The sequence below is a fragment of the Vicugna pacos genome, chromosome 15 (genome assembly GCF_048564905.1).
Source record: "Vicugna pacos chromosome 15, VicPac4, whole genome shotgun sequence".
Lineage (NCBI taxonomy): Eukaryota > Metazoa > Chordata > Mammalia > Artiodactyla > Camelidae > Vicugna > Vicugna pacos.
In genome coordinates, this window is record NC_133001.1 from 34242829 (window position 1) to 34257658 (window position 14830).

At 42.9% G+C, this 14830-nt stretch overlaps 1 protein-coding gene across 5 annotated transcripts in view; it reads right to left on the reverse strand.

The window, feature by feature from the left end:
- Window positions 1-1354: 1354 nt before the first annotated feature.
- GALM (galactose mutarotase) overlaps window positions 1355-14830 on the reverse strand; it is a 96373-nt gene continuing 82897 nt past the window's right edge. For all 5 annotated transcript variants that reach the window (XM_072937891.1, XM_031684990.2, XM_072937892.1 and 2 more), the window contains 3 exons: window positions 2828-2969; window positions 2354-2528; window positions 1355-1571 (listed from right to left, as the gene is read on the reverse strand). In XM_072937891.1, coding sequence (XP_072793992.1) covers window positions 1494-1571; window positions 2354-2528; window positions 2828-2969 — 395 coding nt within the window. In that variant the 3' untranslated portion in view covers window positions 1355-1493. The remainder of the gene's footprint in view (window positions 1572-2353; window positions 2529-2827; window positions 2970-14830) is intronic.

The following is a 14830-nucleotide window of genomic DNA, read 5'->3' on the forward strand; positions in this document are numbered from 1 at the left end:
AGTGCTCAGGGCTCCCAACTCTGTCATGGTGCAGTTCTTCATCATCTAGTTTTAACTGCTACTCCTGTCTTCCCCAGAGAGACTGATATCCCTAAGGAACGTACTGCATCTTGGACATTACCTCTTGAATCCCTTAAAAGACCTAGCAGAGAACTGTGTACACAATAGGTAATGAGAAAAAACATGCTGGAATGAATTAAAAAATAAACACTATCTTTGGTTTACTGTTGCTAAGAGAGGAGAAGTACACTTTTTAGGTAGTTTTCTAGCAATTTGATGGGGCTTATATTGGAATACATAGTACAGTCTAGAACACACCATATATACTTGGTCCATTTCTCAAAGGTCCATGACTGACAGATCTAAAGACGAGTAAAGAAACTGGGAATCTTCTGAAGGTGCAGATTTTGGTTTTATTTCAACTGATTGTTAGTGTATAATAGTGTAAGACACATTTCTTTAAAAGCCACCAACCCAAACCCATCACTGTTGATGCAGTTGTTCAGGAAAGGAAGGAGCCCCCCTGTCTCAGTTACATAATACAACGTCTGCTTCAGGTGCAATGTGCAGTCCTCAACTAAGGTCCTTTCTTCACAGTAACACAGCTAATGTCTCCAACAGCTTCCTTCCCATGCCTTGGCTGGGCTAGGCTTTCTCAGTTAACCCCAAAGACAGAGACTCAAAATTACAGATTCTTCCTGGATATTTTGATCCTGCACTTTTAAGTCCTACCATGAGTAAGGCACACAGACAGTTAAACTCAGACTAATGCTTCTTATAAAAGTGAATCTTGGAGGAAAGGCTGGCTCTAACAGAGTAAGGGTCAGACCCCTCTTTGTCCATCAGGGACCCAAGAAATGCTCTGGAAGACTAAAGTGGAGGCAGAGAAGGGGACTTGAATTCACATGACCTGACCTCAAGTCCTGGCTAAAATTTTTCCTAGCTGGGTGCCTTTATAGGTGGGTCATTTAACCCTCTCTAAGTCCCAGCTGGCTCACTTCTCAGTCTACTGCCTTAATAAGGCAGAGATATCCCTCTGCCAGCATGTTGCATGAGCTCAGTGAACTCTGAAACCTAAGTGCTGCACAGGGCAAAGTGGTTTGAGGTAGGGAAGGAGGGAAAGAAAAGGAATGAGAGTAGGATCAAAGGAAGGGTGAGAAGTAGAAAGAAACAGGAAGGGTAGAGAGATGGAGCTAACAGAGCACAAGGAGCCTGGGTACCACTTCTAGGCTAGGGTCAGTGCTTAGATGATGACATTGGTGGTTGGGACCTCTTCACTACACAGAACAAAACTGGTCATTAGACCTGGCTTAGAGCCAGTCATTGGAAAAGAAAATCGATATTCAGACTGATGATCATGACAGCTACCATTTGTATGATTTTAATTCACCAGATCACATTTAGCGCCTCTAAATCTTCATCTCATCTCTGCATAGGAGACAGGCTGCTGGAGGGGGTCCCAGCCTGGCCCTGGAGCAGGTCTTCACACTTCCTTAAGCCACAGAAAACTTGAACCAAGTGGTGTGGTCATAGTCCTCGCCAGGCTTCAGCAGCACAGGAGGGAAGTGGGGCTGTGAAGGGGAAAACAATACAGGATACACCTTGCCAACTTGGGTTGGGTTGTACCCTTAACCATTTAGGATGGCTTCTGAACTGGTCTCTAGACCAGCTCTGAGAACCAGTTGCCAGTGTAAGAGCTATTTATTACTGGTTTGCAATGAGATAAGGAACTTGAGCCAGAATAAAAACCATCCACATCACTAAGTATGCTTTGTCACAGCGAAGACTTTCTTAATGAAAGAAGCAGTGTTGATTTACATTCTGGTGTAAACTGCAAGTGTCTTATGGGCTGGAGCTTTGAGAAGCATTACTCTAGCAATAACTAGAAAAGAAAGTTCAGAAGAAGCAAATAAGAAAATATGGAGGATCATCTTAATCATGTGGCTGCATAAAATTAGTAGGTATTGACAAGGAGAAACATTAAATTGCAGAAAGACTTTGAAGGTATAAACTACAAGATTTTTAGCGGGGAGGGTATATCTCAAGTGGGAGTGCACGCTTAGCATGCCTGAGGTCCTTGGTTCAATCCCAGTATCTCCTCTAAGCATAAATAAATAAACCTAATTACCTACCCCCTCCAAGAAAAAATTAAAAATTTTTTTTAAATACGAAATTTTTTAAAAAACGTGACTGCCATGTTAGTAACTTGACTGTTTCCTGTGCTTATCATGACTTAGAGAAAAGAATACACACAGACTTCTGAATCACACAGACCTGACTTGTGTCGTGACCTCTGTCATGTGGTGTGACCTTGGCTACAATACCATTTTGACAAATTGGCCTGTGGATTTACCTGATTGACTGCATCAGGCCAGTTCTGAGTCTCGAGGCAGAAACCGGAGTGCTTGGGATAGACCGCTCCACTCTTGCCCTTCAGCGTGCCGTCCAGGAAGTTGCCCGTGTAAAACTGCACCCCAGGCTGGGTGGTGTACACTTCCAGTACCCGCCCACTTCCAGCATGATGGACCCTGGAGATAAAGCCAGAGCACATGTATATGTACAGGTTCAGGGTGGAAAAGCAGGCAAGGACACAGAAGTTGGGAGGCAGCTTTGAGACAGGAATCAGACCCAGTCACAGAGCAGGGACAAGGTGGGGGAAGGGGGGGATACATTCATCTGAGGAATAGAAGCTTTGAAAAGACATGGGATGTGGTACTTGGTCCCCTGTAGTAACGTAAATGGCATGGACATAGCCAGAGGAAAAGCTCCCCAAACAGAAGTTGGTATCTCTCCTTCCTAAAAGAGGCAGCAAGTGAAAAGTACCTACCGTGCACAAAAATGCTTTTCTTTAGATCCCTTTAGACAGAAATTGTGGTCAAAGCCATTGATGTGGAACTCCTGCAGATGTTTTCCAAGCTCCACTGGCTTCCTCAGGTCAAATGCAGTTCCTTGCACTGGAGCAACTTCTCCTGGTGGAAAGAGGCAGAAAAAAAGAGTGATAAATGCCTAAATAAAATCTTTATATGTTAAAGACCCACTAGTTCTACCCTCTCAGCCTTCAGTTCAATTTGTAAAGGTGATAGGAACCCAGATTCTAAGGAGAATAAATTATTGGGTTTCCTTAATTGTAAGATGCTATTGATTGCAAGATGCAGTAGCTATAACATTCATAATCATTCAAGTGTGAAAACAGTACAAAAATCAAGGAAACGCATAATTTTCATTAAGGAATGAGCTGGATAAAGGGTTGTCCTAACCGTTGAGTCAATCACCCTGAAGACATTTCTTGCTTTAATGCTGAAATATCTCAGGGCTCATAACCAAGCTTGAGCACCTGGCACTGGCTAACCAGATGCTTAAAATGCCCCTGAGATTAGTGGTTCTCAAACCATTTGGCGCCATCAGTAGCCAAAGGGACACTGATAACCACTCTCCCCTAATCACTTCCCTGATCAGTCTGTAAATGCTAAGCCTAGGAGGGGGCTGTTAATAATAACACTGGGACAAATGAGTTAACAGGGACAGTTTGGGGCAAACTAAGATATATGGCCACTCTTCTATTAGCCAATTTTAGATTCAATCCTTTGAATGAAAGCTTTGTCTCTAGGAGTGATTCCTTGGAAGAGTTAGAGTTGACAAGCACTGCCCCCATCCTGTTTGTAAGCCAGATTCTTCAACCTGTAAGGGCAGTGTATTTGTCCTTATCAAGGTGGGACATTCTGAAGCCTCTTCACAATGATATGGGTGGGTGGCCAGTCCTGAGGGAGGACACTGCTGTGTGAGGACCCTCAATTCTTAAAGGGCAAAGCATAGAAGGAACCTGGATAGGAGCCCCACCCTGGTGGTTATTATATAACCAACGATGCCCAATCAAGAACATCCCTTTGTGGTATTACAGAACTCAAGGGTGTTGGGACCAGAAGAGTTCTCAGAGCTCACCTGGTCCAAACCACTCGTGTAACAGATGAGGAAACAGACCCACATACTTGATACATCAAACAACAACCTGTGATGTTGATATACTGTATGTCATCAACTTTTTGTGTGTGTGGAGAGGGGGAGGCAATTGGGTTTTATGTATGTTTTTTTGATGGAGGTATTGAAGACTGAACCTAGGACTGGATGCTAAGCATGCACTCTACCACTTGAGCTATACCCTCCCACCTGTATGTCATCAACTTAAGACACTCATTTTCATATTTTAAAATTTCTGAAATCATGTCATAGTTTAACTGGCAGAGGTGTTTTTTTTTCCTTCATGGTATGTAAAATAAGGGTGAACTTTACAATTGATGGCATCTTAGAGTTGATAAAATACGTGAAAACAGTTTAGCACGTCTTCTGCTCTACTAAAACCACTGAAATCAGGGCCTTGAGTGTGAAAAAGAGGAATCGGGATTATCTTGTAATTTCACTGGAGATCCAAAGGAGAGAGAGAATTTCTCAACAGACAGTCGTCTAGACACATTTGCCGAAAGGCTACAATAGGGGCTTTACATTCTTCTGAATATTGTGCCATTTGGCTTTACCAGCTTTCCTTCTCCTCCTAACTTTCGGGTCTGTTCTTCGCTAGATGCTAGGCCGAACCATCTCAAACAGGGTATGCTGGTATTTTGAACTTAGTTAAGAAAGCCTAGGAAAAGTGAGGAAGCTTCCTCCTGGTCGGAATATTCTTGGAATGTATCAGAGCTAGAGCAGTGGACTAGGAGCCATTCACCAAGTCACTCTTTTGGTTGATCAACACTTAATAAATACCTACTGTATGCCAGGCACTCTGATGGGCAGGGACACTACATAGGTAAATGAGACAGGGAACCTGCCTTCTTAAGCCACTTGTCTGGAGGAGGGAATGGACATAAAAGCAGCTCATGATCCTAAGAGTGTGAGGAGTGCTCTAGTAGAAGCACAGCTGTAAGAAAGAAGGCAGACAGTGGGACTGGGCTGGCTTAGATGTGGCAGACTAGGGAGATGTCACGGATGAAAGTAAAAGTGGTCAAGCTGAGACCTGAGGTGAGATCATATTAGGTTGAATGGGCGAAGAAGGTTGAATAATATTCGATGTGGAGGAAACAGCTTGAGTACAAGGGGTGTGTGTGTGTGTGTGTGTGTGTAGTGGTGGTGTCAAATGCCTCAGATGAGGAAAGAGATTAAGTTAGATGGAGTCATGTCTTTGAGCCTAGGGTTTTTCATCAGTATGACAAATAAGCTAATTTATCACTGACTTTCAGCCTCCACCTCACTGCTGCCAAATTAATTATGTCAGAGGGAAGCTCAATACACACATAAAATAAATATACATATACAGTTGACCCTTGAACAATGTGGGTCTGAAATACATGGGTCCACCTATACACGGATTTTTTTCAATAATACTTAGCTACAGTAATGCACTGTCCTTGATTGGTTGAATCCGCAGATTTGAAGGGCTGACTATATATAGATTTTCAACTGCATGGAGGTTCGGTGTCCCTTGTTCAAGGGTCAACTGTATACAATATAAAATACATAAATATAAAAGCCAGAGTGAAGCCAGTACAGGCTCTGAGCAGCAGAGCTGGCAAACCCTGGGAACAAATGACAGCAGAGGCGCACACCACCCAACCCTCTAAAAGTATGACCCGCTTAGGAGTGAGAAGCCCCTGGTCCTTGGATCTTGCCCCAGATACGAAGAATCCCAGGCTCCTCTGCAGCAGGCAAAGCAATCTGGCCAATCTTTTTCAAGGGGGAAAGAAGAAAGGGACTCTGTTTCAGAGCCTTACACAATGATACAGTTTAGTCCCTTTAAGAGCTTTTGTATTGTCCCAGAACTGTATCATATATTTTAAAGGTAAGTACAAACATTAGGTATTTAACATACTTTTTTAGGGTGAGTTATTTTCCCTTTCATGTGGTCAGATGGAGATGTTTTAGGAACTTGGTTTTCGCTATTTTTAGAGGAGAGATATAGCATGCAAAGTGGGGCTGGACTCTTCGGAGGCTAAGGAAAATCAGGAACTTGTACCTTACCTTTTAAAGAATTAAATGAGTAAAAGGAGAACTGACTTTTAGTCATTTAAAGCATTTGGTTCTGCTTCTGTGAGTTCCTGAATACTGAGAAGAAACATGAACCTCATGTCTTTGGGTGAAAAGAGGGTATCATCCTTTTCTTAACTCAGAGCTGCTGCTGAGAAATGTAGTCTTCCTTGGTGTGTGAGGACTGGGGTCTGAGTGCTCCCAGGGGAGCACCTGAGGGAGACATGGAGGGCTGGCCAAGACCATTCTAGAGTCTGGCGTCTACTGTTCAACCAAGAGAATCCTTCTCTTTTACCAGAGTTACCTTTAGGAAAAATTAAGTAATGTTCTATTTGAAAACATCCTTTAAAAGCATCTATTTCCTTTACCTTGCTTCTGTTTTTCCAAAAAGGAATTCTTGAGTAGGTAATATTTGCACATGTAATCAATTTAAAAGGTAACAAATATGAAAGTGCACAAAATAGAAATCTACAGTAAAAGAATTTCTCTCCTCTTTGTGCCCCACAGATCCAGTTCCCTTCAGCAGAAGCAACCACTGTTACTTGTTTCTCATGCCCCCGTCCAGCGATACTGCAAGGATATCCAAGCATGTAAGTGCACATCCATGTACACCCACAAATATGCAGCCTGTTTCCACATTGATTTTTTTCAGTTTATCTTGGAGGTTGTTGCTGAATTTATTCCTAGATATTTCATTAGACCACTCCATATGCACTCATGTTTTTCTCTATTTTTCTATGATAATCTCTTTAAAGTTTCTTTTCAGGGGTCACATTTGCAAATTGACCTGTTTTCCCAGGAAATTATCCGTTTCATCTATATCACCAGAGATAAGACTGGGAAATTTGACAAGTGAGCAGAAGGAGTGAATCAAGCTGACCAGAGAGAGTAGGAGCCCCAGGCGTCACAAAGTACCCATCGGAAGTGAGTTATTCATTTAAACTGACAGTAATTTGCTCCATTTTGTGGTGTTCTGCAGCCATTCCTGGAGAGGTTGGTATACAAACTGTTCAGTTTTTGAGGTGTGTGTGATGAGAGGAGAGAAGGGTAAAACAGGTAAAGACAGTGGCAGGGGAATGATGATATTGAGAAGTCATGGATTGTAAGTCATGAAGATTTAAGTGATGTTAAGAGAGGACAGATGAACACAAGGAAAAAATAAGTAGCTGGATTAACAGATTGGCGGCCTTCACAAGGCTGAAGAATTCCTGGCAAGACAGGAAGATGTGATCTAAAAATTGTATCTGCAAAATCATGATTTTTGGAAGGGGTGCAGGGACTTGGAGATGAAATCATGGGCACATGGGCTGAAGTGCAGCTAAGAAAGGTCAGAGTTGATGGGCAGGGCGCTGGGTGAGCAGCTTATCTGCATCTGGGAGTTACTAAGCTCAATGACATGGATTGCAAGAGACAAAGAGACATGGATCAGGTGCTAAAGTCTCTGGTGAACAAGGGAAAGTGACAGAAGAGGAAGGGTAGGGGAATAACTGTTGGAAGCAGCAATGGCTAACAAGAAGGACCATTCTTCTCCCATCGGGCCCTGAGCTGTGGGAGAGTGAGAGGCACACAATTGCCTGGGGTCTCCACTCAGGCCAAGGGTTACAGGAACTACTAGGGGAGCATTTGAGGACATGGATGAGTCTGCCGGTCACTTAGTGGAAGTTCTTGGTGGTGGAGTGTAGGGGTTGGGAAGGAGGGAAGGAGTAAAGTGTTGGTTAATGAGGGGATGTATAAATAGGCTTTTATTTTTTTAAACAGCACTAACATTGCTGATTGGTAAATATTTCTAGGACAATATTGTCTGTGTTATATTTTGTAAAACTGCCTGAGGTTTTCTTCATCTTAGATATGGTCATTTTTTGGTGAACTTTCATTGTGAATTGCATCTTTTATCATTACAAGTTATCTTCCTTTATGTAATTTAATGCTTTCTTCCTGAAATCAGCCTTTACTGAGGTTCGGAGTGAGACCCCCTGCTATTTTGTTTTCACTTGCTTGGTTTGCTTTTGAATTCTCGTATTTTCAACCTTTCTGAGTTACCTGGTTTGCACATAGCATTCTCTTGGGTTTTACTTTGTGATTTAACCTGAGAGATTGTTTAATAGGGACATTGTATGGCATTAATATGACATATGTATATTATAAGCGTTTTTAGTTTGTCATATTTTATGGTATGCTTTCTGTGTTTATGAATTCTAGCGGCTTCTAAAAATATCTTTAACAATATGGTCTATGTTTGTGTGTGTGTGTGTGTGTGTGTGTTCTGATAATTTAGAAAGTCTGTCCTTTTGTTTTAGTGCTTACATCTAAATACAAGTAACTGCAATATAATATACTTAATCCTCTGTTTCTTAGCCAAAGTCTGCTAAACTTCTCTTCCCTCCTCTTTGCTCCCCTTTGCTTCCTGAGTTGGGTTTCTGATACCCTCAAATGTAATTCTAAGGAAGGCTCTTTGGTTTCCCGGTAGATGGCGCTAGAGACACAATGTAAAGAGCTTGCTTTATGAACATCCACCTTGTCCGAGTTCAGAGTCAGTCCTCTAAACTCTGAGCGGTTCTGCACGATAGCTGAACTTTTGGGATCTCTGAAGCCAAATCCTGGATGCTGCTGGGCCCACTTGGGTGCTACTGTCCTGTAAAGTCTGGCTGATCAACCACCTCCCACACTGACTTTAAAAAGACAACAGTGTTTTCTTACGAAACAATGAGATTGGGAAAAAGAAGCAGCTGCTGCCTTGGGCCCAGGAAGATTTCAGTCTCACCAACCCACATTCTGTGTGGTGACTTATGCTTTCTCCCTCAACTTACTATGGTGTTCACAACACTTAGTTCTTCCTTAAAGCTATTTGACTCAAAGTCTAACCCTTATGACAGTTCTAATGGGATTGCCCAGGTCAGTCAAGACTACTTATTTCTCTTGACTTTAAGGGAAAAAAAAGTCATGGAACTTTCATGAAGGAAGGATGTAGGGCATGTTTCATGTCTGTTTGCCTGATACTGAGCAATCTCAGTCAAATCAACAATGTTTACTTTAGCTTTTCTCTCTGAAAAATGAAGCTGCATTTATTTGCTGCCCTACACATTACATGGAAATATCTGATAAATGATATGCTTGAACAATTTCAGGAGGATGTCTTAAACAAAAGGGGTAAATTTCAGGAAAAGATATAACACAAAGCAGAGTATATAGGGAGGGTAAGACATCAAGAATGGCAGGGAAACTCTGACTTAAAAATGAGAAACTTGGGATAATCCTAAAATGAGACTTTTGCTAAATGAGAAGAAAAAGAGAATGTTCCAGTCTATCTTTTCCAGCCTCATGCCCTAACACACTTCCTCGTGTGCCTGATGTTCCAGCATATGGGAAATGTGGAATTTGCCTGCCAGATTCACCATGTCTTTGGGCCCTTTCTCCTAACTGGAATGACCTTTCTGTGCCCCTCCCCCCACCACACTCTGGCAAAGTCCACTGGCTCATTTAAGAATGCTTATTCTCTAATGCCCTTTCCTCTGTGAAGGACTGTAATCGCCACAGCTACAACTAATCCCCTGTTCTACTTTATCACACTTAAAACATACTTCCCCCAAAACATTCATCTCATTAAGGCATGATTATAGGATTGCATTAAGCTAGCTATCTATAAGGAATTTGAGCCCTTGAAGGGTAAGGATTGTGTCCTGTTGACTTTTGTACCCTCTAAGCATTAAGCATTAAGAGCCTTTACTTGATTAAAAAACTGATGAATGAATGAAGTAGAGGCAGAAAAAAACAGGGGCAACTATGAATGTTGTAGCATCCTGTGGAATTACCTCATCCAGTTCCCTTGCTCTGCAGATGGTGAGGTTGGGACCCGGCCAGCTAAAGGGACTTGCCCGAAGTGACACATCTCCACAGTGTCAAAGTCTCCAGGCCCCACTCAGACACTTTCCACCTTGCCCTGGAGTGACTTGGTTGCAGCCCCTCCCACCCTCAACCCTCAAGTATTCTTGATTTTTCTAAGAATTTGGAAAACAAACGTGCAGTTCTTTTAATTTTGGTTTATCTGCATATGTGAGTTTGTGCTTTGGTGCTAAGAATAGAAGGAGATGTCAAAATAGCTCTCTCAGCAGCTCTGAGTGTACAGAAAGTGAAGCGGAAATGGAAAGGGTGCCTTCAGAGAGGATGTCACGTCACCAGATTTGTTTTGAAGTCACCAGAAAGCTGTGGTGTTGGCAGAGAGAAGCTGTTTTCTGAAGAGGATTTCTTATTCTCCTGTGTAAAGCTGGCTGGGTATGCGCTGAGGTCTGAGCAGCAAAGCCTGGCAGATGGTAGGTTCAGACCCAAAGATGCGGGGTTACAGCGCTGGGACAGGCAGGTGGCTTAAGGCTGTATTTCTCTTTCTCCATTTCAGGGGAAGTCAGACTGCAGGAACCACTAAGGACCCACTTGAGGTTACTGTCATGAATTTTGGGTGAGACCAATAGCTGTGTGGTGGCAGCTGCAGAGGGTGTGTGTGGAGGGGTAGGATTAATCAGGGCTGTTAAGAGAATACAAAGAAAAAGGAGAGGGGCAAGGGAGCTGAGAGCATATGGAAAGAGGTGATTCTAATGATGGGCTTCTGATCTAAGTGAGGGAGGAGGTGAACAGTAAAAGGGTGGTAGGATCAAGTGAATACAGGTTCTTGTGGCATGGAAGAATTACTGAGGCTGAAACAGACTCCTTAAATAGTGATCATAGAAGGCTGCAGTAAGAGGTAATGACGAAGTCAAGGGTATGATCCAAAGACCATAGGAGTGAGTAGCTGAGAAGGTTGGAGGACAAGATCATTGGAAGAGGGGATGTAAGAAGCTGCGAGGTCAGGGGTAGTATCAATATAGAAAATGAAATAAGAATTATGACAAGAGTGGTGTTGGAGTGACAGTGAGCCAGGAATGAGGTCAAATCTATAGATGACCTCAACAAAGAGATCTCATGTGAGTGTCACTCTGGCAACTACAGCTGCCTGGTCCTTGCAGGAAGATGATGTAGACCTGAGTATTAGAAACAGGAGTCAATGAAACATTCCAGATCTCTGGCACAAGGCCTTAAATCTTCCTCTATTTGCATTCCTGACAGAGTTATAATAACCTGCCCTATGGAAGTGAAGGAAAAACTCACTGCCTTCATGAAGTCCATTTGTCTTGATTCATGTCTCTCATCTCACATGTGGGATTCTTACGCGGACTTGTCCTTTCCCCCATGACTACTCGCGGCCGACTGCATTTTTCAAAGAAAATGGCCATACTAGGATGTATCCCAACCCACAGGCTCTAGTTACAACGCGACGTTGATATTCCTTCACTAAGAGGTAGAGTCTTTGTTCCCTCCCTTAAACCTGGATGGGCCTTTGCAACTGCCTCAACCAATAGTAAGTGGCATTTGTGATGCTATGTGATCTCTAAGGGCCAGGTTATAAGCACAGAGTGGCTTTGGCTTGGCTTGTTCTCGCTCTCTCTCTCGCTCTCTTTCTTTCTCTCAGGACACTTGTTCTTGGACCCAGCTGCCATGTAGTAAGAAGCTCAAGCCACATCAAAGGGCCATGTGTGGGATGTTCTGGCTGAAAGCCCCCAACCGATAGCCAGAAGCAGCTGCCAGACACGCAAGTGAATGAGCCTTCTGGTGATCCCAGCCCTTGCCCTAATCTTCCAACAAAGGCCCTAGACAATATATGCTGGTATGCAGGTCAAGACAAGTTACATGCACTCTAAATCCTGACCACAGAAACAATGAGCGATAATAAACGAGGGGCCAGAGTAATTTATTATATAGCAATAGGTAACTAGTATACTGCCTTGAATGTTTTCACCTCTTGGCACTTGACAGGTCTTGACAGGAGGTGAATGTGACCTCCCCTCGCCCCCCCACCCCCCGTTTTTTTCACTTAGTCAGAATTGCCTTTAGATGCTTCTACCATAAGACCATGAATCCTCACAAATACTTTTGGATGGGGAAAAAACAAATAGAAATTTGTTAGTTTACTTACTTTTGAGTATCTTCTATGTACCAGGCATTAAACTGACCTCAGGGAATCTAGACTTTGATGAGACTGACCAAAAAATAAAAACTTACAGGAGAGTGTGACAAATGGCAGTGAGAGGTGGCATTCAAAGAGCTCTGATGGAGCAGGGAGAAGTAGCACCTAATGCAACCTGGGGAGTCTGGAAGGGTTTCCCAGAGGTGGTGACAGGAGGCTAATCTTGAAATGTAAGTTAGGACTGGCTCCCTGGACAAGGCACTGGACAGGACAAGCACAGGAATGAACTGCTGTCACCCATGAATGACAAGAGTGGTCATACGAGTATCACTTCGGCAGCTACAGCTGCCTCATTCTTGCATGAAGATGATGTAGACCTGATTATTGGAAATAAGATGCTCTAACATTCCAGAGCTCTGTCACAAGGCATTAAATCTCACAGGAATGGACTCTCATCACCCATATTTGGGGCGTGGGCAAAACATATTGCTATTACACATAACCTATGAGCTCCTAGCTCTAATTTTTGGGGCAAAAGACTTACGAAACACAGTGGAAGGTAAATTAGTCCTTGTGAACTCCTGATCAAACACTGACTACAGTGAAATGGTTTTTTGTGTAACATCTGGACATGAACACTCTCCTCATGAGAAAATTCACCTGTGGTGATGTAATTCCCGGCATCTGAAATAGCTCTTCTTCCTGCCTGGTGGCCCTAGTGCATGACTCCCCGAGAAGGTGAACAGACAGCCACTGTCAGAATCACTGAATCTTCATATTTACTTATTTTTAGCCTCTTCTTTCCTGGCAGGCCCTCTTTCAACCTCATCTTCGCACAACTCAGTAACACAAGTGCTAGAAGAAAACCACAGTCCCTGCAGACAGTCCCCAGCACAGGTTAAGTCCTGTTTATAACAACAAAAATCATTCTGGGAAAAGAGAAGAGAGGAAAAGAAAAGCTGGCATAGACTTTCCAGAAGAATTTGGTGGGGGAGGTGAGGGGAGGGAGGAAGAAGTTTTCTCTTATAATTTTTCTCCCTTAAAGAAGAAATAATTTTTAAAATGTTGAGTATGTTGTTTGAAAATTATTTTTTATATCTGTCCTATATGCCGATTTATAAATCTATGTAAGATGTCTTAGGATTTAGACAGACTTACTAACTGACCTTCTATAAGTTTCTATGCCTCTATAAGATTAAATTTCCCTACTTACAAAATGGAGCTAATATTGGTGTCTACCTAATACAGTGACTGTGATGTTTAATTGAGAGAATGCTATGAAGGAGGAGCACCTGGCACATAGTGTTCTCTTTCACACACACACACACACACACACACACACACACTCACTCTCACACACACTCACACAATGTGCCTAGAACCCCTGTAGTCCAGCCATGCATGCCTGGTTACAAATCTGTGATGAACAAGCTGGTGAGTATATTCTGCCTGTACCACCACTCGTGACAAAAGAAGTTGCCCTCTCATGACCCGATATTGAAATGCATATTTGGGATGTTGCAGTCACATAACCTGAGGTGTTTAGTCAAGAAATGCAGACAGGGAGCCTCCTGGCAGGTACCTCCTCTAGCAATGCAGCAAAGGCTTTGCATAATACGTCAGGGTACCTTCTGGACGGTTTACGATTCCTCCATATACTTGCAACATGGACAACAAACTAACATGTGAAAGGGCACAGAAGCTTGTGTTAATCTGAGCAAATCGTCAGCTTTCAGAAACTGCAGGAAAATGAAGTATGAGAGAAAGTGGAGATTGCCCCTAATGGCAGCTTGGAAAATGGGGCTGATTAGGCAAACTGTCCCCTTTTCTCACAGGGGACACCAGGATTCATCGCCACCAATTACTGTTACCAGCGTCCCAGGAGCATCCTGCTCACCCACTGGGCAGTCAAACTCAATAGACATTAGAATGGATTTTAGAGTCCGGCAGGCCTGGATTTAAATCCTGGCTTTCTTTGCTGTGAAAATTTGCGGTCATTGAGCTTCTCTAAATCTTGATTTACTCATCTGTAAACTGAGGGTAACAAGAGTGTCTACCTCATAGAATTACGAAAATTCAATGAGTAAGGCATGTAAAGTGCTCTGACCCAGCAAGCAGGAAGTCCTTAGTGATAACAGCTGTTATTATGCACAGTAGTGAGGGCAATAACAGCTCCAAGTCTTGATTCCACCAATTACTTAGCTGTTTAACTTTGTGCAGGTTACTTGACTTCTCTAAGCATCCATTTTCTTCAAATATTTCAAACGGTAGTTCTGTGAGCTAATGCATGTATGTGCTTAGCTCAGTGTCTGGTTCATATTAAACATTCAGTAAATGGTGGCAATGTTGGTAATGCTGGTGGTAATAATAAGAGTTAATACTTACAAAGCTCTTAACTAAATGCCAGGAACTGTTCTAAGCACTTTACACATATTACCTCATTTAATCTTCACAACTAATTAGGTAGATCCAGTTATTATCTCCACTTTACATGAGGCCTGCAGAGGTAAAGATCACAGAGCTGGTGAGGATTTAAACCTAAGCAGTCAGTCCATGCCCTTAACTACTGTGTTTTCCTGATGATGATGTGTCAAAGTCAGCCCTTTTAAACAGCTATTCAAGGTCATACCAAGGCCTCACTTCACTGAGGTCAGACGTACTTCACACTTACGCCTGGGGCTCCATTACCTCCTCCTACTATCAGTTTCCATGTCATCCTGGGGGACCCACTGCCCAAGAGCAGGTACATTGCTAAGGCCAGATGTTACTGCATGAGGACCAAGACCCCCTTCCCCAAATCCTCCAGGATCCACTGGGCTTGGTCTG